General features: G+C 55.3%; 1 protein-coding gene across 4 annotated transcripts; it reads right to left on the bottom strand.

Moving 5' to 3' along the window:
* Nucleotides 1-230: 230 nt before the first annotated feature.
* NECTIN2 (nectin cell adhesion molecule 2) lies at nt 231-27,682 on the bottom strand. Of its 4 annotated transcripts, XM_069456838.1 has the most exons (10): nt 27,272-27,682; nt 19,286-19,360; nt 16,570-16,959; nt 13,683-13,979; nt 12,440-12,557; nt 11,999-12,147; nt 5,403-5,556; nt 2,187-2,250; nt 1,957-2,043; nt 231-1,302 (listed from the first exon to the last, which is right to left on the bottom strand). In XM_069456838.1, the coding sequence occupies exons 1-10, from the start codon at nt 27,360-27,362 to the stop codon at nt 1,033-1,035; spliced, it is 1,695 nt and encodes a 564-aa protein (XP_069312939.1). In that variant the 5' UTR covers nt 27,363-27,682; the 3' UTR covers nt 231-1,032. The 4 variants fall into 4 exon arrangements, with proteins under 4 accessions (XP_069312939.1, XP_069312940.1, XP_069312941.1 ...); XM_069456839.1 differs by lacking the exon at nt 19,286-19,360 and having other exon boundaries at nt 27,272-27,652; XM_069456840.1 differs by lacking the exons at nt 231-1,302; nt 1,957-2,043; nt 2,187-2,250; nt 5,403-5,556 and adding an exon at nt 7,964-8,688.

The raw sequence follows: 27,682 nt of genomic DNA, 5'->3' as shown, positions 1-27,682 counted from the left end.
CCCAAAGTGCTAGGATTACAGGTGTGAGCCACTGAGATTAGCCCATCATTTTGTTTTTGAATGATGCATTTTTGCTCATTATCCTCTTATTTCTCTTTGGCCCTTTTGTTTTTGTCTGTAACCCATCTTGATTTCTAGTTCACTGATTCCCGTAAGCCCCTTATTCATTTCCCACCCCTGTCCCTTCACGTGGCACAGAAAACGCAAGACCTGCTCAAAGTATAAATTCATCTTTTGTAGGAAATGTTAGCTTACAAAACAACATCACATCCCCTGCCTTCAACCAAGGTAACTTGAGGAGTATGTTTAGGTCCCATCCCACCTGGCAGGGGTAAAAGGATTCAGTAGTCTTCATGATAACATCAAATTCTTCTCCCAAGGCTGGGGCTATTAAGTCACACTCTGCATGAGATTTACCCCCATCTAGCCCTGGGCTGGGGCTTCAAGCTCTGTAGACAGGAATTGGGGTAGTGGGGGCTCAGGGAGGGGTCTGGACCCTGAGACTCCTGCCTGCAGGAGAGAGGAGATGGGAAAGTTCTACCTTGGGCTGGGGAATCCCTTTCCTCCCACCTTTGGGAAACAGGGTGGGGAGGAGGCAAGAGGGGCCCTGCCGCCTGGAGGGCTCAGGTCTGAGCAGCAGGGAGTCCTCAACTTGCATTCCAGACCTATTGGGAATTTACTGCCTGAGGACAAATCCTAGGTCTGGGGTCTTCCTTGGGATATTGGGGAGTGGAGATGTTGGTGGGAGATGAGAGGTATGGTCTAAGGTTACAGTCTTAGAGAGAAGTCCTTGGAGTCAGAGGTTGGGCAGAAACATACCCTTCCCATCCTGCCTCATGAAATAAGATTACCTGGTTTCCTTTGTCATGGTGGGTTTCTCTGGGTCAGAGATCATGGATTAGAGGTCATAATGGAGCCACCAAGGTAGAAGTTACAGATGGAATACATGTGTGTTAAATGACAGTGGCCTGGCCAGAGGTCAGGGGGCACTAGATCCCTGGCAGAGAGGTGAGAGGCCAGACCCATGGCAGCTCACACATACATGGCCCGGGACATGACAAAGCCTTTGCCCTGGTAGGAATCAGAGGGGTTGGTATAGGACAGAGCATCGTAGATGGGGTTCATCTTGTCCAGATAGTCTTCTTCCTCCTCATCCTCCTCATCCTCTAGATCCAGGGAAGCTCCCTCCACAGCAGGTGGCACTGGAGGCACCAGGATGGGGGATGCCAGGCTCGTGGCCCCAAGGAGCAGGGGTCCTGACCGCTCTTCCAAGGTGGGCAGCTCATGGTATCGAGGCATTTCCTGGGGATATGGAGGGTGTGGGAACTTAAGGTCACCTCTTGAGCATGGCATAGATTCCCCTTGACCCCCAAATCCTGACCATCCTCCGTGAAAACCAGATCTGATGTCACCCCTTGTCCCCTGCATTGATATTTCACTGGGACAATCATATGGCCTCTCCCTAACCCAAAGCCCAGAGCACAAACTTCACCCAGTAATTCTGGGCCTCACATTTGTCCCTTTATCCCTGACCCCAAGTCTTTCCTCATGAACCTTTCACCTCAATCTTGACCTCAATTACTTACTCTTAAGCCCTAAATAGCCCCTTGAGCCTTGACTTGTCTCAACCTCAGTATCTGACCCCTGATCTCCAGTAGACCCTTGCGGGGAGTGACTTTATTTGTCTTGTCTCCAGCACATTATCTGTTAAATGTAGATACTCAGCCAATTTTCACTGACGGAGTGACTTTAAACTCTAACCTCGTGTCTGGACTTTTTCACCCCTGACCTCCCCCACTGAATCCTGAATACATCTCAGTGCTCTAAGTTCCCACCAGAGAGACATAGCCCTGATCTTGAGTTGTGACCTTCAGTCCTTGACATCTTCTGCCAGGGCCTGACCCCTGACCCTTAAACTACGACCCTGAACCCACCCCCGTCCTCCCGAGTTCCTACCTGCTCAGCACATGAGACGCCAGCGTCAAAGTAAGGGGTCTTGAGTGGGCTGTGCTCCGAGGCTCCCAGAGTGAAGAGCTGGGAGGGCTGTGGTGGAGGGGGAGGGGCAGGTCAGGAACCCCCCGACTCCCAGCCAGCTTCTCCTCCCAGGCCCTCTCCCAGCCCTGGCCTCAGTGGGGAAAGCTGGGTGTGGAGGGGGGGATAGCTTGGGCTCCCCGGGAAGTGCTCACCATCTCTGGCTCCTCCAGCTTTGCCTTGGGGGACGGCGGCTTGTAGGAGGGAGGTCCCTCCAGGCTGTGGAGGAAGAGGTAGGTGAAGTGGAAGCTAAGACCTAGGAATCCCTCCTACTCCAGGGTTGCTGCATATTCTGTTCCCTCTGCCTGGATCTCCTTTTCACCCCGCTCCCTCACCAGGGGTAAGAGTTCTCATTCATCCCACAGTCCTATCCAGCTGTACTTCCCCCTCAGGGCACTTCCTGAGTTTGTATTTGAATGTTATTTATGATATCGTCAATTAGCATACCCCACTGTGAGCTCTGCTAGGGAAAGAATGAGATCTGTGTCATCAACTCAGTGTCCCAGAACCCACTATGAGGAATTCGGTAAATGTTTGTGAAAAGAATGAATAAATAAATGAACGAAGTGCTTTTCTTTTTCTTTCTTTCTTTCTTTTTTTTTTGAGACAGAGGCTCACTCTGTTGCCCGGGCTAGAGTGCTGTGGCGTCAGCCTAGCTCACAGCAACCTCAGACTCCTGGGCTCAAGCAATCCTCCTGCCTCAGCCTCCCGAGTAGCTGGGACTACAGGCATGCGCCACCACGCCCAGCTAATTTTTTCTATATATTTTTAGTTGGCCAGCTAATTTCTGTCTATGTTTAGTAAAGACGGGGTCTTGCTCAGGCTGGTCTCAAACTCCTGAGCTCAAACAATCCACCCACTTCAGCCTCCCAGAGTGCTAGGATTACAGGCGTGAGCCACTGTGCCCGGCCAGAAAGTGCTTTTCTTGTCCCTTAAACTAGGTTAAAGTCTCTTACTCTACAAACCCACAGACCAAAGCATCCTGTGTACATAATAATGATGGGTGCTTACTACGCCTTCAATCAGCTCAGATGTCCCTTCCTCCAGGAAGCCCTTCCTGACCACCCAGGCTGGCTCAGGTGCCCCCTCTGGCCTTTCAGAGCTCCCTCAACTGCCCTAGCCTACCCCTGGCCATGCCGGCCCAACACTGTCTGGAGACAAGTCTGTCTCCTCCTCCACATCCTGAACCCCAGGAGGGCAGGGCCAGAGCCACCTCAGACACACTGGGTCTCAGCCCCAAACCCGGCACAGAGGAGATCAATGACAAGTTGTTGGTTTGAATTGACAAGACGATGCACAGACTTACCTGTGCATCACAATAACTTAGGCAGCTTGTGATAAATACAGATTCTGAGCCGCCCTGCAAAAGTTATGATCCAGTAGGTTTGGGTGCAGGCCCAGGAATGTGCATTTTCAAATGTTTCTTCCCCCCCCACCCCCACCCCCACCCACAGTGGGCAGTGTTATGTGAGAAACATATGTGGCCACAAAAACACTTGCTGGATGAATTTCAGCAAGTGATTTCAGCTCTCTGAACCCGTTTCCCTTTGATAAAATGGGTCTCATTAGCTCTCTCTGAGAACAAATATATTTACTTGTGTGGACAATTTTTAAAGGTTTGTTTCATCCTGGTGTCCTTAACCCCCAGGGCTTGGCCCCAAGCAGGGACTTTCTAAATCAATGAATGGATGTGAGGTTTCACTGAGGTCACATACGTAAAATGTGAGAAAAGAAAAATAGCTCAGGGTTAGATGTCCAGGTGGTCCAGCAAAACTAAAATATGACCATAAAATTTAAAAAAATAAAAGGGAAAAAAATAGCTCAGGGCAGTGTGAGCTATGTGAGACAACAAAAGTTATCAGGCTCAGTGAGATAAGAATATGGGACTTCACTCAGGCACACACACATCCATGCCAGGGGCAATTTCCAACCCCCCACCCCCCACCCCCCGAGTTGGAGTCTTGCTCTGTCACCTGGGCTAGAGTGCCGTGGTGTTAGCCTAGCTCACAGCAACCTCAAACTCGTGGGCCAAAGCAATCCTCCTGCCTCAGCCTCCCGAGTAGCTGGGACTACAGGCGCATACCACCCCGCCCGTCTAATTTTTCTATTTTTTTAGTAGAGGCGGGTCTCGCTCTTGCTCAGGCTGGTCTCGAACTCCTGAGCTCAAGGGATCCTCCCGACTTGGCCTCCCAGAGTGCTAGGATTACAGGCATGAGCCACCTTGCCTGGCCCTAGGGTTAACTGTTGAAAGGCCTGATTAGCTGCTTCACCCATTATCTTTCAAGCTTCTGGAATTTGTGACACAAAGAACAATGTTATTTTAACATAAATTATTGGTAACAATTTAGGAATTGCCTCTTCTTTATTCCTTAAAAACCAATTTGTAACAGCTGCTAATCAGAGTGTATATTTAAGGCAACTTGAATCTATGCTCCCCTTACGTTTTGGGCTTGAATAAACTCCATACTTAATCAAATTTTCTGAATCTCATCATTTATTATTCATTTATTTTTGGAGACAACATCTCGCTCTGTAGCCCAGGCTGGAGCGCAGTAGCCTGACCACAGCTCACTGCAGCCTTGAATTCCTGGACTCAAGCCATCCTCCCTCCTCAGCCTCCCGAGTCACTGGGATTATAGGCGTGAGCACAACCCCTGGCGTGAGTCTCATTATTTAAGGTTGACAAATGCATCTCACTGAGTCTGGCACATAACAAATGCTCTACATAGAGATTCCCCCAATATCCAGTCTCCCTCTTTCTCATAGTAATAGATTTTAGCTGGGCACATGGCCGCACAGAATAAATACTACATTTCCCAGCTGCCCCTGCAGGTTCTGGCCAATAGGATGTGAAAGGAAGTAATGGGTGTAACTTCATTTCCCTTTCCCCTTCCCATTGGCAGGAAGCCGGGCATTAAGGCTAGGATGGCCGGCCAGTTCTCTCTTGCAGGGAGAACCAGCCTCTGCCCAGTCTGTGGAGTAGACTTTCTATACAGTTTCTGAATAAATTTCGTGTTCACACACACACAGACAAAAAAACCGGCTAGGATGGTGGTGTTTGGTTACCACGTACATAGACCTTGATGGAAGAGTGGGGAGCCATCGTGGAATGAGAATGAAGTCCACACTCTGGGGAAGGTGGAGCAACAAGATAGCAGGAGCCTGGGCTCTGATGAGACTTCACAGAGCAGAGCTGTCCTACTCATACTTCACGGGGGAGAGAAATAAACTCTCCTCTCCACCCCATTTAGGTCCCAGTTATTTTGGGTCTGTTTCACACGGTCATTATGAATTATTTTCTCCTCACTCCCCCCCATGCTTCCCAGTTGTGCAGCCCATCCCCCATCCACTTCCCAGGGCCCACCACTCACTCCTCCTCCTCCTCTGCCCCCTGCAGCCTCTGTTCCTTCCTCTGCTGTCGGCAGATGAGAATGCCCGTGGCGGCCACGGCTGTAGCAATGATAGCAGCGATGATGCCTCCAATGATGCCACCTGTGGCCCCTGCACCTGCTGTGTTGGGGGACTCTGTAAGGAGAGGGACAGCGTGAGGTCCGCAGGAGGAAGCCACAGTTCCTTATTCCACGCTAGCCCCCACACCCAAGTCATCACCCACCTGTCTACTTCCTCTCCCATGGGCGAGGAACATTCTTTCATTCAACTGACCCTCACTGAGCACGATTAAAAAGCATTTTGTTGGGTGGTGGCCGTGGGAGATAAGAGTGGAGGACAAACACACACAGTCTCTGTCCCCATGGCACTGTGGTGCCGGTTGAGCAGGGCAGCCAACAGTGAACAAACCAAGACGATATCTGATATGTGGGTGGGGATAACTGATGGGGATACAACATAGAGTGGGGAAGGTGACAAGGAAGTGACAGAGGGGCCCCCAGAGGCACTCAGAGAGGACCTTACTGTGAGGTGACATTTGAGCAAAGAGATGTCAGGGCCGAGCCATGAGAGCGTGGGAACACTGCAGGCAGAGGGAACAGCCACTGCAAAGGCTTTGAGGAAGCCTCGTTTCTAAGGAAAAGCAGGGACACCGTGAGACTGGGGCAGAATGAGGAGGGGGGAGTTGGGCGATGAGAAGGGAAGAGATGAGGGGGCGCTAGAAGGCAGAGAACTGGGGGGCATTGTGGGATTGGGAACAGAACCCCTCACTCATCACTGGGAATGGAGTCTTCTCCAGCCTAACAGGAAAAGGGGTTGGGACGCTCACCGACCCCGGGCCTCTGCTTTGAGGCGCTTCCCGTTTCCGCTTCTCCTGTGTGCCTGTCCTAATGGTACAGTTATTGCAGCAATTACCTGTTTACTTGCCAATTTCCACACTAGACCCCGAGTCCCCAGGGCCACCCCGCAGTGGCTGTCGGCTGGATGTGTGAGGACGGCCCCACATCGCACTCAAGGACCTAATGTATGCCAGGAGGACAAATCCGCCTGACCCCCCCCTCCCTTTGCCAGGGGAGGGTGGGCAGTGTGTGTGTGTGTGGGGGGGGGGGAGGCAGTACAGACAGTAAACAATCGATAAATAACAAGTGACCTGCACTCCAGCCCCACGATCCAGGTGAGGAGAGGAAGCTCCCCAGAGGACGTCTGCGTCCCTGACCGTGCGACTCCACAGCGCCGGTTCCACAGCCTGGCATGGAACCGGAATAGCGGAGTGACTGCTGTTTTGTCCACGCACACCCGTCATTATCCTACAGACACTGCTATTCCTGTCGCTGTTGTGGGCTGCGCGCCCGCGCAAGGGCGGGGCTGAGTTTGCGCAGATCTCCGCTGCGGCTCCAGCACCGCCTGGCACGGGATCCGCAGAGTACGTGGCAGTCGGGGCTGGTTGAAGAAATGAGCTTCTCAAGCCCCTCCTGGCTGCTCAGGCTGCACCGAGGGCATCACATCCTTCCTGGGTCCCACGACAGCCTTGTGCGGCAGACATGAGCGCCAGCCCCGGGCGCCGGGGAGAGCAGAGGTGACCGGGTTTAAAGCCCCTTCCACTGCCCCTCACTGAACCTGGGAGCTCAAGGACCCCGGTGGTCTTTGATTTTCTTTTTTTTTTGAGACAGGGTCTTGCTCTGGCGCCCAGGCTGGAGTGCAGTGGCACCATCATAGCTCACTGCAACCTCAAACTCCTGGGCTTAAGCCATCCTCCTGTCTCAGCCTCCTGAGTAGCTGGGACTACAGGCGCATGCCACCACACCCAGCTAATTTGTTCTACTTTTTGGTAGAAATGAGGTCTCGCTCTTGCTCAGGCTGGTCTCCAACTCCTGAGCTCAAGTGATCCCCCTGCCTTGGCCTCCCAGAGCTAGGACTACAGGGGTGAGCCACCGCGCCCCGGCAGGTCCTCGGTTTTCTAGCTGAGGGAGGGGAGGGATGTAGAGCTACTGCCTCTCCCACTGAATCACTGAAAACCCCCTCAGGCGGAGCCCGGGAGCAAAGGGTAGAGGAAGGAGGCAGGGAGAGGCCAGGGTGGGCGTGGAGAGCTGGGGCTTTCCTGTATCCTCAGCACCCCTCACCCGCCCCTGCCAAGATCCTCAGCAACCTGCGTGGGGGGTCACGTCTGAGCCACCTCCAGAGGATGGTTCCCAGCCCTCTGCCTTCCCATTCCCTCGGGACCCAGGAACCAGGCCTGCCCCAGGGCCCAGGGAACCCAATCTGGCCACTCATCCAGGGAAGCCTCTGTCCTGGGACCAGGAGTCCAAATGCCCCAGCCTCTGATCCATGAATCCCATGACCTGATTCTTAGTCCCATTGGCCTCGGGTTCTTGGACATCTGGTGTCCTTCGAGGACCCCAGTGGTCTGAGCCCCCAGCCGTCCCCAGTCCAAGCCCCACCCATTCCCCCGGACTCAGTTCAGTTCTAGGTCCCTGTGGCAGACACTCTCTCCCCAGGACCCAAGGAGGGGTCTGATGTATTACAAGACACCCCCGATGTTTTCCTCCAAGGCATTTATTAACTCCTGAGTGTCTTGGGGCCAGGGGCAGGCCGGAGCCCAAAACAAGTCTCTGAGGGGGTCCTCCCTGGTCCCACTACTGAGCTCGCCGGGGGGGGGGGGCCCCCCTTCCCCATGCAGCCCTGGAGACAGAAGTCCAGTGTGTGATCGCGCCTCCCTCCAAATCCCAGGAAAGTGGGAGGTAGCATTCCAACTCCAGTGTCGTCCAGACAAACAAGTCCAACCAGTCTGGAACCCTCGGCTGGTGTGGCCAGGGGGAGGGCAGGAGGGCCGTCTCTGTCTGTCTCTGTCTTCGGGTTACACATACAGTCACACATAAACTGCCCGCCGTGAGATGAGGGAGCCATCCAGCTGCGACTCCATGTCATCTTCCAGTGCCGGGGGTGGAGGCAACATGAGGCCTTCCTCTGCCTTCTCCTCTTCCTCCTCCTCCTCCTCCTCGTCCTTCCCATCTGGCCTCATGGGACCAGGAACTATTGGCGTCCAGAAGACGGGGCCCCCGTTCCCATACACCTGAGTTTTCGGATCGTAGGATCCCCCGATGTCTCCTCCATCTCCTCTTCCTCCTCCTCCGGGGCTCTTCCTCTTCCTCCTCACCCTCAGCAGGATGAAGGCCAAGGCCCCCCCAGCCAGAAGCAGCAGCACCAGCAGCGTCCCCCCCACGGCCCCCCACACCAGTGGACCCACGTCTCGGGGCGAGGCCCGCGGGGTGTCTGAGGAGAGAGAGAAGGAGGGGTGAGAGAGAGAGAGAGAAAGGGAGACACGAGGTCATAAGGACAGATGGAGGGTGACGGTGGGGCCCAAGGGGAGTGACTCTGCCTGGGCAGAAGAATGGAGGAGGTGGGGGAGGAAGAGGAGGAGGAGGAGGCAGCGGCCGGAAGGGAGAGCCCATCGGAGACCCCTTGATACAGGCTGGGCACTTTGTGCCAGGAGGTGTTGCCATTCGGTGGCCACCAGATGTGTGTCCTCACATCGGCACAGTATCTTTCAAAAACTGCAAGCCAACATTTCAAAAATCAGGTGATTTCACCTAAACATCCAGATTTCTTTTAGGGGAAAAAGAAACCAGATCTGGCAACACCGAACTCTCATCTGGGGATAGGCCGTAGCGGGGTGAAAGCTGGCTGCTTGGACCAGTACAGATGTGGCCACCAGGTCATTAGAGACCCTGTGGGCACCTGAGTTTGCAGCCCCCTCTAGACACGCTGTGGGTCCTCCCAAAGCTCCAAGGTCAGGGTTGCAGAATCTTGGGGCGGAGGACAGCTGGATTGGAGCGTGAGGCTGTCTGATCCCAGGGCTCTTTGTGCTTTGAGAGGAGCACTGAGGAGGGCTAGGGGCCTCGAGATGACTCCTCCCTATGGAGCGGCTGGGAGCACCTGGTCCACGTGGTGTGGCCACCTGCTCTCTGGGCCGTGCATCCCAGCATGTAAAACAAACCTCACTATCCCGACTTCCTCAGTGCTACCTGCAGTGGCTAAGCAGGTGGCGGCGGTGGGGGCGGGGTGGCGGGGGGGGGGGGGCGGTGGGGTCTGCGGGAGGTGGGAGAAGCAAGGGAGTGCCGAGGAGATGGGGGAGGGGGTTCCTGGGCCGCACACCAGAGACACACACCAGCGCCATGGGAACCTCTCCAGCACACCCTGCCCCCACCCCTGCATGCAGGCCCTCACTGGGAGAGACCGGGGGCTTTACTTCCACCTGCCCTCCACCGTGCACCTCTATACACAGCAGGGGCCGGGACCCCCTCCTGGGGGGCATCTGTTTCTGGTGTTTACAATCAGGGGGGCTTGGCTGAGCAGGCTGGCAAATCAGTTTAGTGACTCACATGCAGCATTAAAAAAAGTAGAATAGAATCTTTTCCAGGGGGTTTATGTGTTTACAAGTATACATAGGGCTGAAGCGTGAAACTGGCTTTTCTGTGCACCGGGAGTGCGGGTCAGTGACGTCTGGAATCCAGTTTGAGCGCGTGCTGGAAGGCTTGTCTGTGTGTCTGGAGGTGCTGTCAGTGTTTTGGGGCTCGTGGCTGAGTCTGCTCACGTGTCTGGGTCGAAAGTTCTTTGAGTCTCCCTAGGGACATGTCTGTCCCGAGGCTCGGTGCGTGTACCTATGTGTGCACCAGTGTGAACCCAAAACCGCGTCTTTGGGACAATGTGTCTGAGTCCATGTGTGCCTGGGAATGTGGGCTTGTGGCTCTCTGAGACCCCCTGAGAGCGCTGCGTGTGTCTTCTCTGAGTGTGGCTACCTGGTGGGACAGTCGCCACCTGCGACTCAGGTGCGTATCTTTGTGATGATGATTTGACTACGGGTGGACCTGTGGCTGCTGTTGGGGGGCATCGGGGGTGTCTCTCACAGGGCTGGGTCTTTCTCCAGGCTGTGACTCTGTGTGTGTGCCCTGAGGCTCCCAAGCATGTGCGCACCTCTGGCTGAACATTGCTGACGGCCTGGTGCGCCTTGACCCAGTGCCTGTGTCTGGGGGTCTCTCTGCTCGTGGGGCGGTGTGTCCCCTCAGTGTGATGGTGTCTGTGTTCTGCAGGGGGCAGGGGACAGCTGCTCGGGTGTGCACTGGGGCAGAGGTGAGGGCTGTGTTTCCAGCTCGGCGTCCTGCTGGGTGAGTGGAGCGGACACTCCTCTGGGCGTGCCTCTGAGGGCAGGGACCGTGTCTCGGTCACCATTGTATTTCCTACCTCAAGGACAATGCCTGACAAAGAGGAAACCTCAACATACTTGGCAGATGACGATCTGTTGGCCGAGAATCTCCATAACAGAGTTTCTGGAAGTTTCGGAGGACGTGCTCCTCCGGAAGGCCTTTGAGTCTGCTTCTGAGTCCCTGTGTGTGAGGGGTGACGTTCCCGCATGTGCAATCGCTGCTGTTGTTTTGCTTCCAGTGTCTGTGTGTCCCTCCAGGTGTGCGTGTTTATGGACATCTGTCAGATGTGCCGAGAGAGGCCAGTCGTCTCTCTGGGTTTGTCGTATGTGACGGTATTTCCGGCAGGTATGTCCTAGCTCCCTGGTGAGCGTCTGAACTCCTGAAGAGGGGTCTGTTTTCCTTTGGGTGTCCCTGCAAAGGTGTGTATGTGGTGACATTATGTCTCAGGAAGGGGACATAATGCTTCCGTCTGTCTCTGGGCGTCTGCCTGCATGGTAGGGACAGCCTATGTCTGCGAGTTTGTCCCCACATCTTGGGTCGTGTTTCTGAGGGGCTCTGCCCCTGCCCACTGGGACCACGTTTTTACGTGTGTCTGCCCAGGGCTGCAGCATGGACGGGCGCCCTGGGACGGTGTTTCTAAGAATGGTTCTGTCCAGGTATGTGTGACATCCCTTGGGCTCTGGCTGGGTGTCACCTGCCTTTGTTCAGTCCGTCTTGGCCAGAGCTACTGCTCTCCTGGGTGTGTGTCTGGGTGACCGTGGGTATGAGCATGTAGGGTGACGTTCCAGGCAAGTGTCTGGATTCCGACGCATCTGCGACAGGATTTCCCAGCACAGGGTGTGTCCCTGTGGATGTGGGTCCTCCCCGCTGTGGCTCTGACATGAGGGGTCTCTGGCCCCAGCTCCAGGGTCCGTGTGTCTGTCCCGGGGCACGTGGCCCTGAACAGTCCCTGCATCCCTCTAGGTGTGCGGGCTCTGCAGATGTGATTTCCACCCTGGCCTCTTCCTCTCCAGCGACAGGCCTTGGGCCCGGCTGTGTTTCTGAACGGGGACCAGGGAGCCGTGCGTGTGTGACTCTGTGGGGGTGTGTCTGTCACAAGCTGGAGCCCGTGGCAGCTGCCCTGATCGCTCCCTGAAGACCCTGCCCAGGCCTCAAGCCCTAGACTCCGCTGCCCATGCCTGCCCTGTCACCTCAAATCCTGACCCTGGCCCGAGGCACGGGGCAAAAGCTAAACCGTCCTCCCCTCCTGTCAGCGAGGCGGGTCTGACCCCTCCCCAGGCCGGCGGCACAGCCCCTCCACCCCATGCAGCGCCCGAAGGAACGAAGGAAGGAACTGGGGAGCAGACCAGGATCACACGCGGACTCCAAGACCCCCTTACCTCGGACGAAGACAATCTGCTCGGCGCGGCCGGTGCCCACGGCATTGGTGACCGTGCAGATAAAGGTGGTGTTGACCAGTGTGTCCACCGAGTGGATGATCAGCTGGGAGCCCTGGGCCACTGCTGAGGCTGGGAAGACGCCCGAAGTCCTGGAGGGGTGTGGGGTCAGGTGAGGGGGGTGCCAGGGTTGGCAGCGAGCACAGGCCTGGTCCCTGATGACACACCCTCAGGAGCCAGGCTCCAGGGACCCAACCTACCCCTGGAGACCCCAAACTGCCAGACTGCAGGCTCCCTCCATCCTGGCCTCAGGAGTTCAGGCCCCGGGGACCCCTCTCTCATGACAGAGGGGTCTGGGCCCCCAGCCCCTCCTCCCCCAGACCCAGGGGTCCCGGCTCCCAGCCTCCTCCCCCAGACCCGGGAGTCTGGGTCTACTTGACTCACGTGCTCCAGTCGTAGCCTGTGGGCTCCGGGTTGCTGCGGACGTCGCAGTTTAGGGTGGCCTCACCACGGCCGAGGTACCAGTTGTCATCATAGCCGGAGATGGAGACCTCGGGTGGATCTGGGGGAAGTGGGGGGACTGGCTTAGGGTGGCAGAGAATCCCAGACAACCAGGAATCCTAACGAATGGGGGGAGCTGGCAGGAGGTGCACCAGTAGGGACTGTCTGGGGCAAATCCGTCCAGGCCGTGTATGCTGCGACCAGTATAGACACTGTCCAGGGAAACCACCATGGATAATTTTGAGGGAGTCATTGCTCAGTGCAGGCCGTGCCTGGGGGAGCCACTGTAGATATATCGGCGTAGACTACGCCCAGGGAGTGGGTGCACATGTTGGCACATGACGGACACTGCCTGAGGGAGCCATTGTAGACGTGGCTTGGGGAATCTAGGTACACAAAGGTATCACCTGGGGAGCTAGCACAGACCGCACTGAGTTGGGATGTGGGGTTAGTTTGGACAGTGACAGAAGAGCTGGTTAAGTTAATAGCTGACAGTCTGTGTGAAGAGTGCTGGGGAGCCTCTGAGGATAAGATTAGGGGGGTCAGTGTAGGCATTTTCTGGAACCGACAGGGCCCAGAGGGGCCAACGTCAATAACATCGTGGAGCAGGGACTGGCGTAGAGAACCCAGGAGAGTCATTACAGACAGTGCCCAGGGAAGCCGATTTAGACAGTATGGGAAGGTGTGCAGACAATGTTGGGTTGGGCAGTATAGACTATGGCCCAGGGTAGTTGATGTAGACAGTAGGGAGCCGTGTCAACCTGGGTCTGTGAAAGCAGGAAAATATAATGTTGGGGGCAGCTGATTGCTGGTAAACCAGCTCTATGGGGGGAAGAAAAAGCCCTAGTTTGTAGTGTTTGCCAATTTCCTTGGTGTCAATATTCCACCATGATTGAATTCCAACTATCAACAAGACTTCACTGGATGCAGAATTGGGAAGAAATGTATACAATTAGCTCTTGCAAGTCCATCCCAGCTTACCACTGATTGGGAGCAGCATGGCAAGAGCCCAGTGAAGCCAGTGTAGACGAGAAGGGGGAAGTACGTAGATGTTGCCCACGGAGGCCAGTGTAGACAATGGGCAGGAAGGCAGTGAAGAATTTGGCCCAAGAGAACCAATGTAGACAACATTCGGGGACAGTGTAGACAGTATTGTAGGGGTGGGGTCACCTCCTGGCGCACTCACAGCGCACGGAGAGGGTCACAGGCAGCAGGACTGGCTCCTTGAAGCTCTCGTGCTCCACTTTGCAGGTGACCTTGGCACCATCTGCTTGGCCCAGGGGTACCAAGGTGAAGCGGCTGGTGACGGTGACTGTGCCAGGCTGGGGCCCTGCCACCTGGCTCTCTCTGGACTCTCCATCCAGGGGTGACAACCAAGAGATTCGGGCAGGCGGGCGGCCCCCTGTGGAGACGCAGCGGGCCACAGGCACAGGATCCAGGCTGAGCGTGACTTCCTGTGCCTCAGCGTGGTTCTGGGGCTCGGCTGGGGAGAGGATCAGAGGGGTGTGTGTCACTCCTCGCCTGCGGTCATTCAACAAACACCTCAGCAGTGGAGCAGAGCAATTAGGCCACCACTGCCTGGGTTCAGATCCCAGCTCTGCCGCTTAGCTCTGGGTTACGTGGCTCTGGGCAAGTCATTTTGCAACTGTGTGCCTCAGTTTCCCCCTTTTAAAATGGGGATAATTAAATAAATTGATGTACGCCGGGCACAGTGGCTAACACCTGCAATCCTAGCACTTTGGGAGGCCAGGAGGATTGCTTGAGTTTGAGACCAGGCTGGGCAACATAGCGAGATGGTGTTGGGAAAAAAAAAACCCAAAACCAAGCCAAAGCTGACTAGTGTGGTTCAAAGGTCTTGCTGAAAGGCCACTGTTTCTTTTCCTGTAGTCACCGCTAGATTGTGCTACCGGAAGTGTGATAAAGGCGACAGATTCACAAAGCTGGTTGGTTTTTTGCCCTTTCCACCCCATCCTCCTGGAAAACATGGAAAAATATTAGGAGCAAAAAACCAAAAACAAACCTCCAAGAGGGGCCTCTTATTACGAAAGGGTGCCCGTTCAAACGCTGTCTTGCTCTTGCCTGTAAACTTGCCTCGCCCTTCCTCCATAAACTTTGTGTCCCACTTACCCTTGCTTTTGATGTGTCTGGCCATTGTTTGGCCAAGAGCACACCACAAAAAAAAACCAAAAAAAAAAAAAAAAAAAAAAAAACCAAACAAAAAAAAACCAACAACCAAAAAACACAAACCTCCAGAGGAAGAGCAACTCATGCTTACTGATGTGTGTCCCTAACCCAGACTGTCCCCTGAGCTCTGAGAGTCATGGCTATAGCTGTCTGCAGCGCCTGGTACATGGTAGACGCTCTTAAACCATCTCTTGAACGGAACAAACGTCTGGAGGAGGAGAGAGACAGACGTTTGTGAAGGGAGGGGAGGAGACGAGCTGTGGTTTGCATTATGGAAAACAACTGATTTCTGGGCCCCTTGGCAAGGGAAGTGTTTGCCCAGGACCAGTACAGGGGTGGCCTTATCACACCCCCTGGGGCTGAGAAGGGGAAATTAGAGCATCCAGAGTGTCGTGGCTTCTGGGACGTTGCCAGGGGAAGGTGGGATCCCAGGGGAGTTCCAAGATTTGGCAATAAAGAACATCCCTCAAAAAACCATCTCCCCTACGTCTTCCCCACTTCGCTAAGTGGCTGTGCTAGTTAGTCATCCTCCTGCTGGGGCCACAAGGCTGGGGTCTTTTTGATCCTCCTCCCCCAATCCACGGACAAGCCCAGTGCTACTATCTCCTAAAAGCATCTTTACGCCACCCACTTCCTCTACCCCCACTGCCACGTCCCTCTTGCAAGCCAATGCCTCCCCTCGCCTGGAAGCCCTGCTTCCTTCTACCTGTGTCCACGCCCCCCGCCGCCCGTGGCTCCCCACACAGCCACCAGTCATCTTTTTATAAAGCTGACAATCTGACTGGGTCTTTAGTGTGGTTTCACAGCTCCTAAGGCTGCAGTGGGATCACCCGGCCTCCACCGGCGAGGCCCTGTCAGGGATCAGAGTCCTGACCTGTCCTCGCCGGCCTCCTCTCCATTCCTGGAACGCGCCAAGCTCATGCCCACCTCCCAGCTTTTGCACGTACTGTCCCCTCTGCTCGAACATCTGCTCCTCTGCTGTGCCTGCAGGTGGCTCCTTCTTACACCTCTGGACTTGACTGAGACGCCTTCCCTGACTGTTCTGTCTAACTTGGGCCACCATGACCCTTACGTCTAAGCCATTACCTCCTGCCTGGACTTCAGCAGTTGCCTCCCCTGTGGTCTCCTAGCCTCTGGCTCCCAGCTCCCGGCTCCCCCCAACCCCAAGCCCCATCTGGCAGAAGCCCATGAAAACCCAAACTAGGTCACATCTCACTGCTGCTAGGACCCTACCAGAGCTCTCATTCTCCCAGGGCAAAGCCAACGTCTTCACGTGGTCCATGAGGCTAGCCAGGATCTATGTCCCCATCGCCTCCCTGACTTAGTCTCCTCCTCCTTCTCTCCATTTCCACTTCTCCGGCCACACTGATTTCTTTCCTGGCCCTCAAACATTCCAGGTGTGCCCTGCCTCAGGGCCTTTGCACTTATCATTCCCTCTGCCTGCAACTCTCTCCTCTTAGACACCTGCAGGGTTCCCTCCCCTCCTTCTAGTTTTGGTTCAAATATCACCAGATGTCCCTAGCTAAAACCTGCCCCCCTCCAGCTTCCATGGCACCTATAACTGCCTGACTTACTCTTTTCTCTTCCTAATATTATCTGCTCTCTGATGTCCCCTTACTGGAGTGCAAGCTCCAGGGGGGCATGGAGTTCTTGCTGTTCTGTCCCTAGAACAGGGCCCGGCACACAGTGGGTGCCCAGTAAGTATCTGTGGAAAGAATGCCTCGCTGCCTGCTGTAGGCCCGGCACACAGAAAAGCATCTGGACCGTGGCAGGTGCTTAATGAACATTTGCAATTGACCAAAAGACCACAGAGAAGGTCAAACTCACAGCTGAAGCCGAGAAACAGATCCGCAACGGGGCACCCCCCCAACGCACCCCACCCTGCTCACCTATGGCTCTGAGCCAGGTCACCCCATTGAGGGAGCCCTTGGGGAAGGTGGCAAACTCGCAGGTGTAGTTGCCCTCGTCCTCCACTGTCAGCTCCCTGAGGGCCAGCGTGGCGTCCCGCAGCTCCATCTTGGTGCCTTGCCCGGCCCCGGTGTTCTGCCCAACGGCGACGAAGGACAGCCGCTCACTGCCGGGCTGCGGGCTGGGGAAGCTGGGACCGAACTTAGGGTGTAAGGTGGCCACATTCTGGCTGACCCCGGCTGCATCCAGGCGTTGCCAGATCACCAGTGACACTTCCACTTTGGGGGTGGGTGGCAGCAGGTGGCATGGCAGCTCCACAGTGCCCCCTAGGTGGCCTTGTACCTCAGGTGGCATTTGAACATCCTGGGCTCCTGGGGAGAGAGGAAAGAGAGAGGTCAGGTGGAGGAAGGACCCAGACACCTCTAGGCCAGGCAGGGCCACCACTGAGGGGCCCCACAGGGAAATGCAGGCCCCAGATGCAATGTAGGCGTCTTCACCGATTCCAAATAGTGTTTTGGGGCTGGGTGCGGTGGCTCACGCCTGCATCACACCTGTAGTCCTGGCACTTTGGGAGGCTGAGGCGGGAGGATCGCTTGAGCCCAGGAGTTTGAGGTTGCAGTGAACTATGATGACACCACCGCACTCTACCCAGTGCGACAAAATGAGACTCTGTCTTAAAAAAAAAAAAAAAAGACATTTTTGAGGAAAACTAGGGGAAATCTGAGTCTGGACCAGATTACATATTATATCATTGTGCAATTACTGTTAATATTTTCAGGTGTGATAATTAAATTGTGGTTAGGCACGACATCTTTTTCCTAGAAAATACAGAGTTGGAAAGTCCCATCTGTGACGTAGTCTCAAACGGTTCATTAAAAACCAAAAAATGTTAGTCCCTGTCAGGTCTAGGCGGGACTCCAGGCCGTTCTTCCTACCTATAGCTGTATGTTGAAAATTTTATGATAAGATGTTTAGGGGGAAAAAAGGATCCTCTGAAAATAAATCAATAAAAAATATGTCTTTTGCAAAATAAATTTTAAAACATTTAAAGTGTGAGGATAGACTTCATTTCCACCCCCTCACAATAATATACTTTCTCTCACCTTTCTATAAACCTACAGCCCTCTCTACATATTATTTTTTAATAGCTTTATCGAGAAATAACATCTTTACTGAGAAGTAAAACAGATTATTATTATTACTTTTTTTTTTTTTTTTAAGACAGAGTCTCACTCTGTTGCCCGGGCTAGAGTGCCGTGGCGTCAGCCTAGCTCACAGCAACCTCAAACTCCTGGGCTTAAGCGATCCTCCTGCCTCAGCCTCCTGAGTAGCTGGGACTACAGGCGCACGCCACCATGCCGGGCTAATTTTTTCTATTTTTAGTTGAGATGGGTTCTCGCTTTTGCTCAGACTGGTCTCGAACTCCTGACCTCAAGCGATCCTCCCGCCTTGGCCTCCCAGAGTGCCAGGATTACAGGCATGAGCCACCATGCCTAGCTAAAATATATTATTTTTCAACAGATTTATTGAGAAATAAATAAATCCCACAGAATTCACACATTTAAAGTGTACAACTCAATGGCTTCAAGTATATTGACAAGTTACGCAACCCTCACCACAATCAGTCTTGGGGCATTTTTATAATCCCCGCAAGAAACCCCCATACTCCCAACCACCAGTCTGCTTTCTGTCTCTGTGGACTTGCCTGTTCTGGACATTTCACAGATTACAGTACGTGGCCTTTTGTGCCTGGCTCCTTTCACGTAACACCACGGTCTCAAGGTTTCTCATGTGCAGTGTGCTACCGTTGCTGCTGTCCTCTTTAAGGCCGAACCATGTTCCACCGCAAGCATGGACCCCATTTTGTTTACCCATTCAACCGCTGATGGACATTGGGGTTGTTTCCCACTTTTGGCTCAGATGAATAAAGCTCCTATGAACACTCTAGTACAAGTTTATGTGTGAACCTACATTTTCATTTCTCAGCCTTTTTTTTTTTTAGAGACAGGGTCTCGCTCTTGCTCCGGCTGGTCTTGAACTCCTGACCTCAAGCGATCCTCCCGCCTCCGCCTCCCAGACTGCTAGGATTACAGGCGTGAGCCACCGCGCTTGGCCTCTCAGCCTGTTTTTTGTTTCCTCACTTTTAATAAAAACAGGAACAAGGATCAATGTTTCTCTGCTGTGCAAGGCAGTACAGTATGGTGACTGAGGGCGCAGACTTGGTGGGTTCAAATCCTGGCTCTGCTGCACATTGGCTGTGTGACCTTGCACAAGTTGCTTAACTGCTCTGTGCTTAGTTTCCCCAGCTGTAAAGTTAGGATAATAACAGAGGTCACTTCCCAAGGGCTGTTAAAAGGATGAAAGAATATTTGTAGAGCACTTAGCAAAGGCCGACAGGAAATGTGAGATCGGTGCTTATTAAGTAAACACAGTGAGGTCAGTATAATTACAAGTGGACCCTGACACTCAGCTCTGAGGTGAGGAAAGGTCAAGGACAACTGCTGCCCAGCTCTGTCTGACCGAGATGGGCAGTGGGGACTATGCAGGGGCCCCTGGCCTCGCACACGCAGGAACCCAGGGATCATTACCAGGTGACCCAAATAAATAAAGGGTCACCAGTGGAAGGCAGTCCCTTGTGTGGGGACAGTCCCAGGGACTTTGGGTAAGAAGCCATCAGTGAAGGCCCAAGTGTGACACCTTGGGGGAAGATGAGGCTTCTCCCCTCTGGAGAGGCTGTGATGTAAAGAGTGACGGTCCCTGCTGGCTCTGTCCCTGGAGGAAAGAAAAATAGCTCGCAGCAGTCTGAGCTATGCAAAATTTATCAGGCCCAGAGAGATAGCAGCGTGGGACCTCAGTCAGGAACCCAAGCTCCCTAGCCGCGCTGGGGGCAATTGTTCAAGGACATTTTGCTCCAGACCGGCTCCCTCAGCCACTACCTTCACCTTCCTGCGATCTGTGACACACAGTACAATGTATGGCCAAGGGATAGCCTATGTTATTATAACGTAAATTCTTGGTAACAACTTAGGAACTGCCTCTTCTTTTTCCCTTGAAGAGTCCCTTGTCACTGCTTTCGAGGAGTGGCTATTCAGGGCAACTTGCATTGTGTGTTCCCGGGAGGCCATCCTCAAGCTTTGGGCTCAAAACCAATTCTATACTTAATCATATTTTCTGAATCTCATTATTTAAGGTTGACACCTTTCCAGCAGGCGACCTTGTTTCTAAGCCTGAGTCGCTCCATCTATAAAATGGGGATGTTTCAGCCGCCCTGCAGGGCCCCTTGTGACAATTCCGTGGAAGGATTTTGTCATGGAAGTTTGGCAGGGGCCTGGCGCAGGCGGATCGAGCAGACGGGGTCAGCTCGCTGCAGGCTGGAGCTGGCTCTGGCGTGGGTTTGCTTTGGCCCACACAGTGTTGTTCCAAATGTGAGTTAGCAGCCAGCACAGAAGGGTCTGGAAACAGCACATCAAATACTCCAGACCAAAACCAGGATGTGGGGCTCCTGGGGGCAACAGCTGGGTGGGGCTAAGGAAGGACCGTCCCCCTCCTACAGGGTGCTCCCTGTCCCGCCCACCCCAGCTCCCTTTGGTGCCAGGACCCCATCACCCACCTGGCCCCCAAAGGCACTGAGTATGGGATCAGGGTCCCCAAAGGCTCTGCCCCTTTCTAGCCATAGTCAGGAAAAGCCAGCCAGGCCTGCGAGAGCTGCAGAGACGGGGGATCAAGGAAAGGCAGCAGCTAGCCATTCTGTCACACCCCACAGGCCAAATCCAAGAAACAAATAGTTACTCAACAAACAGGTCCCGGGCACTAGAGCGTCAGCCCCCCAGGAGAGGATTGTGTCTGTCTTATTCCCTGTCATGTCCCCTGCACCTATGATAGTGCCTACCATGTAGTAGGTGCTCAGTAAACACTGCCGAGTGAATGAGTATCAGGCCCTGTGCTAGGCGCGGGTGCCACAGAAGCAACAGGACAAATAGGTGCTTGTCCTCCGGGGCTGGCATTCCAATGGGGGAGGCAAATGTTCCACAGATAATTATCACCAAGAATTCTACAAAGGAGGAGGGTGGGGGAGACACTGGAGCAGGGGCCTGACCAGTCTAAAGAAGGGAGGGACAGAGGGCTTCCTGGAGGAGGAGACCTTGGAAGCTGAGCTGCAGGTCCACAGAGCCCCACACTCGTCTCTCGGTCCCTTCTGGGACTGAGAGTTCCTGCCTAAGGGGCAGTCTTGTGACCACGAGGGGCCCACGTGTCCCTTCTGAGGGAGGCTACCCTCCTGCCCCGCATCTAGCATGGCACCTGAGCACTGCCACCTTCGGAGAATTAAAAAATCCAGTTTTAGCTTCTTGTGGGGCAAATTCCTCGGGTAGCTCTTTCACCCCCAAATACCCGACCCCAGATGCCATCCTCCCTGCCCCGCCCAGGCTAGCTGCTCTCGTGCCCTCTGTGTGTTCACGTCCTGTGCATAATGCTTCTCACTGTCCCACACGTTAGCTGTTCCACATCCTCCTGGAGGCATCAGCGCCGCGAAGGCGGGGTCTTTTGTCTTGTTTTGCTCACACCTGTAGCCCCAGTATCTGCAACAGACGCTGGCACCTAGGATGTGCTCAGTACGTGCTGGATGAATGAATGTGGTTCTGAAATCCATTGCTATAAGGTCCCCACTCTGATTCTAATTCTTCTGAATGAATGAACAGGATGCTTCAGGCCCTGTGGAGTTAACAGCCCTTTTTGTTTTTTGGAGACAGAGTCTCACTCTGTTGCCCAGGCTAGAGGCCATGGTGTCAGCCTAGCTCACAGCAACCTCTAACTCCTGGGCTCAAGCGATCCTCCTGCCTCAGCCTCCCCAGTAGGTGGGACTATACACACGTGCCACCATGCCCGGCTAATTTTTTTTCTATTTTTAGTCACCTGGCTAATTTTTTCTATTTTTAGTAGAGATGGGTCTCACTCTTGCTCAGGCTGGTCTCGAACTCTGATCTAAAGCGATCCTCCCGCCTCGGCCTCCCAGAGAGCTAGGATTACAGGCGTGAGCCACCACACCCAGCCCAACAGTCCATTTTGAAGGCATGTTCATCTCATGAAGAGGCTCAGGATGGAGTCTTGGGCTCACCCTGACCCCTTTCTCTCATCTGACAGGCAACCCATCAGGAAATCCTATCAGCTCTGTCTTCAAAATTTATCAACAATTGCACTGCAGGTCAGGGATCCCGTCTGACCCCTCCACAGTCCCCTGGAGGAATGCAGTTCCCACACGGAGCCATCGGAGTCCCATTAGAAACTACAGCAGATTGTGTGCCCACCCTTTCTGCACAAAACTGTCCTGTGGGTCTGTCCTCACTCAGAAAAGAAAGCTCAAGTCTTTGCAGTGGCCCACAAAGCCCTGAATGTTCTGTGTCCACCCCTCTCTGACTTCATCTTCCCCTCTCTTCCTCGGCTCACCCTGCTCCAGCCACACTGGCCTCCCCACTGTTCCTCCAAGTGCCAGGCAAGTCCCACTACCACAGGGCCTTTGCACTTGCTTTCTCCCACCCCAGACCGCTCTTCTGCACGAGTCCCCAGGGCCCCCTCCCTCACTTCCTCAGTGAGGCGCTCCCTGACAACCTCCTTCTTGATAGTAACAAGGACTCCCTGATCCCGCTCGCTATCTCCTCACAGCCCCATCACCACCTGTCCTGTGTAAGCCCTATCTGCCCGCTGGAACATTGGCACTTCGGGGCGGCGAGCTTGGTCTTGTTCACGTGCTGACTGAGTGACTGATGAAGATGGGGTACCAGCAGCGCCCTGGATCACACAGGCTGAGGCTGATTTTGAGTTTGGGCTTTTCCCTGACAGCACTGGGGAGCCATGGAGAGTTATAAAGTTGGGATGGTTGCAAGTTGCAGGCTGACAGGCTGTGGCGGTGAGGGGGACAGGGGTCTGGGCTGGTGCCAAACACCGGTCTGTGTTTCCAGAGGTGGCAGAGGAAATGAAGCCAGGAAGATGGCTGAGCTAGAGTTAGGACCCCATGGCCCAGAACACTGCTGGGCGGGTGCCTGTGCGCTGACCTTGGCTGGGACATGGCACCACAGCCAGGGACTGTGGCCATGGGAACACTGGCCTTCGTCACCATCCCTGGGCAAGCCAGTCTGGTGACACCTTCATGAGGTATCAGCCGGTTCCCCAGACATACTTCCTTTTCCTGTGGACTCGGCCTGCAGGCTTCCTATGGTGGCAGAGTGGGGGGCTGCCCAGGGAATTGCGTGAGCACCAGGGAGGACTTTGGGGGACAGAGACACAAAGTCTGAGGCTCTGAGATTTAAGCAGGGGAAGACTAAGGCAAAGAGGAGGGTGCACAGTGACTTATAGAACTCAGGAGGAGGAGGGGTTGGGCCTGGACCCCTGGGTCTGAGGGGGGAGGGGCTGGGCCGGACCCCTGAGTCTGAGGGAGGAGGGGCTGGGGCCGGACCCCTGGGTCTGAGGGAGGAGGGGCTGGGCCTGGACCCCTGGGTCTGAGGGAGGAGGGGCTGGGCCTGGACCCCTGGGTCTGAGGGAGGAGGGGCTGGGGCCGGACCCCTGGGTCTGAGGGGGGAGGGGCTGGGGCTGGACCCCTGGGTCTGAGGGAGGAGGGGCTGGGGCTAGATCCCTGGGTCTGAGGGAGGGGATGGCTCAAGGCTCGGCTCCTGGACTCAGCTCCTGGCCTCCGGACTGGCTGGCTCCTCAGGGTTTGGCTTGCCCCCTCCAGACCTATAAAACACAGCGACCCACCCTCCCATGGCAGGGTGCAGCAGGACTCGAGTAGGCCCTTGAAGGCTGCTGCCTCAGCCACCTCGTTAATTAATTAATTGCATTAATCACAGTGCTTACCCCCACAGCGGAAATCCGGGAGCCGGTCTGGGGGGTGAGCCAAGACTCCAGGCTGTCTATCTGTGCCTGGCTTTCTGCACCTGCCTCCTGGCCTCTCCCAATCCCCCACCCCCAACCTGTCCTTGCTGGTGGTCATCACTCAGTGCTGGGCAAGATCCCTCCCCTCCCAGGGCTGAGATTTCCCTCCTTTTCTTCCTCTCTGCAGGGCTTGACCCCCACCCCCCAGCAAGCCTCCCAAGTGGGGTCTGATATGTTTTGGGATGAATCTCCAGGTATGCTCCTCCTAGCTCAAGCCAAAGGGACAGCCCGCTCACTGGTCTCTGCCCAGTCCGGGAGTTTACATCACAGTGTCTCTGTCTTTCAGAGACTCTGGGCTCCCCCTTCTTGTGGGTCTTGTCTCTTGAAAGCCTTTTAATTCTTCCCCTGGCATCTCTTAGTGTCTTTTTTCTGTGTCTCCCAAGATCTCTCGTATCTCTCTCTGTGTCTGGTTCTTGGGGTGCCTGCCCCTCTGTGTCCTCCAGTTCCCAGGGTCTCTGGTCTCTGCCTCTGTCTCTCTCAGGTCTCTCACATTCTCTCCTTTTAACAGGTTTATTGAGATATAATTCCCATATCCTACAATCCACTTATTTAAAGTATACAGTTCAATGGCTTTTAGTATATTCACCATAGGTCACTACAATCAATTTTAAACATTTTTAGTAGCCCAAAAAGATATCCTGCACCCCTCAGTCATTTTCATATTCTCTTTCCTCTGTGCCTCCAACACCTGAGGTCTCTTTCTGGGTCTGGGTCTCCCAGTCTCTAGAATCGGACTCTCTGCATCAAATTCCTGGGGGCTCTCATCTCTCAAGGTCTCTGGTCTATATCTCTCAGGGTCTCTGCTTCTGTCTCCTGGGTCCCCACTCCCCCATCTCTGACACATTCTCCACTGCCTGGGCCATCTTGCTGGGTCCCCTCTTCTCCTCCACCCCCTGCTCCATTTCTCAGCATCACTGGGACATTAAAAATGTAACAGCATCCCAGGCAGGGGCGGGGCAGCCAGCTCTTGTGTCTAACGCCCGGTCCCACCTATGGACACCACCATCTGTGGCCTTCACACACTCTGGCCCTGACCTGTGCCCTGACCTCCCCGGGTCATGGAATCTCCATTCTCCCACGATTGGGGTCTTTTGGGCTCGCTGCCTGTTGCCAAACCTCTCTCCTTGGCTGTTCTTGCCTTCATCTGGTTCTATGTCTAGCTCCCTTCCCCCACCTTTCTCTGTCCCATTCCAGTGTCCTCTGCGCCATCCCTGTGACTATATTTCATCCCCTCTCCATCTCTAGATGTGCCATTCCTAGATGTGCCTCCGACCCCTTCCCTAAATCTGTTTCTGACCGCCTTCCTCTGTTAGCTTTTGTCCCCATCTCTGTCCCCTCTGTGTATCCCCTCACTTCTCCTCTGCCCAGTTCCCCTTCCCTAATGAGAGGAGACAGCCAGGCTGCAGTCCCCTCTCCTCCCATCCCCCTCCACTACCGTGGGGCTGACAGGGACAGCAGTGAGATCTGGGGAGGACTGGGGAGGGGAGCCGGCCCAGCCAGGGGCCCAGGTGGTGCACCCTCATTCCCTGAGGAGCCAGGGGGTGGGCAGAGGAGGGAAGACAGGTAAACAGAGAAGGATGGAAAGCAGGAAGAGGGATGGGGAGAAGGGAAGAGTGAAAGAGCTTGGAGAGAGATGCAGAGAAATGAGAAAGCCAGAGGAGAGAGAGAAGAGAGGGTGAGAAATGCAGAAAAGGAGGAGGAGAGGAGAGAAAGTGGGAGGGAAGGAGGGAAGGAGAGAAAGGAGGGAGAGAGAGAGAGAGAAGAGCGAGCGAGCGAGGGAGCCAGCCTGCCCACAGCAGAAGCAGAAGGATGGAGGGTCAGGCAAGAGGCAGGTCCCCTTCCTAGGTGCTAAGAGCTCACCGGGGATCAGTGGGCACTTTGAATCTCCCGATGGTCCTGCAAGGCAGGGATGGTTATCTTAGTTTTACAAGGAGGAAACAGAAGCTCAGAGGCACTTTCTGGATGGAGCACACCCGGTGAAGAGCTTACTAAGGACCGGCTATGGGATCTTGATAACGTCACTGGCCCCTTCTAAAGCTGTTTCCTCATCCGCAAAATGGTAACAGGAACAGGATCTGTTTCCCAGGGCAGTCTGGAATCTTCTGTGAGATCATGCACCAAGTCGACCCTAGGCTAAAGGTCTGGTGGATTCTGAGAATTCACCCAGAGGTGGGAGTTTTGATCCCATCTCCCTAATCTTTGGCACGGAAGGGAGAGGCAGGGGATGAAGAGGCAGTCCCCAGCTCTGGGTCAAGACTGGGAGACAACTCAAAGACATCTTTGGGGAAATGAGGCCAGAGGAGTGACCAGGGTAGCCCCAAGATCCCCCTTGAGCCCTCTTCTGGGCAAACCCTTGGGAAACCCTAGCATCCCAGAGTTTGTAGCTGAGAATAAACAGCCAGGTCACCTGCAACGGGCGGGGCCGCGCCTCTTTCACCTGTTTTCTCTCAACCCCTCCCTCCCCATGGGGCCGCGCCCCTCCCCTAGTTGGGGGGACAGTAGGGGGCTCAGAGCAGAGCAGAGGGAGGGGCGGGGGATTAGGGCGGCGGCTCCACCGGTCCACCTCCTGCAGCTCCGAAGACAAAGGCGCTACAAGAAGAAAGATAAGGTCCCGAAACTCGGGAGTCCGGAACCTGGAGCCAGGAGAGCGCCCGCCCCGCCCCTCCCCTCCCCGGCTCCGCGAAAAGTGAAACCGGCAAAACTTCCCCAGGGACGTCCCCACCGACCATCCACTGAAGGAGAGGGAGGTGGCCCCTGCCTCAGGGACTCGGCCTCCTATTCTACCTGGGACTCAGTAGACGGGGCCTCCAGCCTCCAGCCTCCAGATTATATCCGGAGCCCAAGAGACAGGGTCCTTTGCCCACACTTATATCTGGATCTCAGAAGACATTCCTCTGCCCACAATTAAATCTAAAGTCCACGAGATTGAGCCTCCTGCCCCCAGTTCTACCTGGAACTCAGGAGACGGATCCCCCGCTCACGCTTAAATCTAGAAGGTACAAATTCGAGCCCCTCTTGCCCCAATTTTACCTACGCCCCAGCTAAACGCAGCCCCTAGCCTCCATTCGACGGGGACTCAGGAGACAGAGCCCTGGAGGGTCCGGGATCGGAGACCTGAGCTCGGGCCCTTCCCCCAGGTCGTCCAAACTCTTATCCTCGCCTTCCAAGGGACCAGAAGTCGAGCTCCTCGCCCCTGATCTAGAGGACCTCGACATCTGGTCCCCTGCTCTCAATTCTCTCCTGGCCTCAGACGCCCAACCAGGCAAGAGGGAAAAATGGGGAGGGTGGTCTCGCCTCATCATCTCGACCCTCCTGCTGGGGGTGGGGGGAACATTCCCCACATTTCTGAGGGGGTTAGTGGAGACGGAAACCCGGATCCGAGCTAACTCCTCCGCTCGGGGTGGGGAGGGGGCGCAGGGCCTCCAGCAGACCTCGGATTTAACCCTTTCGGCGCGAGTATCTGAAGAAGGGGGAGGGGGAAACCGAGAAGTCCGGCTTGGAATGAGCAGTTGGGATTAAGAAGGGTGTGAGGGTGAGAGGGATGCAGAGAGGAGGGGGTCGGAGTCTCGGAGGGCGATGGGGTGTGTAGGGGGTCGGAGTCGGCGAGGCCTGCCAGAGATGGGGCACGAGGGGGCACGAGGAAGGGGGTGAACTAGGGTGAACTGGGGCGGGGTGGGGGGAGGGTGCTCAGGCTTCCCCCACTCCGAAGGTAGGGGACGAGGGTCCGCGCGGGGCGAGGGGGCGTCCGCAGTATCTCACCGGTTTCCCGGAGCAGCAGCAGTAGCAGCAGCGGCAGCAGCAGTGGAGTCGGCGACGATCTCGACGGCAGGAGGGCTGCGGCCCGGGCCATGGAGGGCCCGGGAGGGGACTGGGCCCGGGCGGGGGCCTGTGGGCCACTATACGAGCGCCTATCGCCTGGGTGGGCGACCAGGTTCCACAGGGGCTCCGGCTCCGGCAGGTTCCCGCCGCGCTCTGGTGTCCCCGCTCTGCTCCCCTGGCCCAGCGAGCTCTCCCCGCCCGGCTTTCCCGGATCGGCGCCCCCGGCCCCTTGCTTGGCTCTGGCGGTTCGGACTGCTGACGTCACAGGATCCACCCCTTCCCTCCCCACAGCCGAGCAGATCCCAGACTGTGGCCGCGCTGCCTCCCGGCGTCCTGACCCCGCCCCCCGGA

This window comes from Eulemur rufifrons, chromosome 24 (assembly GCF_041146395.1).
Source record: "Eulemur rufifrons isolate Redbay chromosome 24, OSU_ERuf_1, whole genome shotgun sequence".
Lineage (NCBI taxonomy): Eukaryota > Metazoa > Chordata > Mammalia > Primates > Lemuridae > Eulemur > Eulemur rufifrons.
The sequence above is the reverse complement of the archived record's forward strand: the minus strand, read 5'-3'. Positions and strand labels throughout refer to the sequence as shown.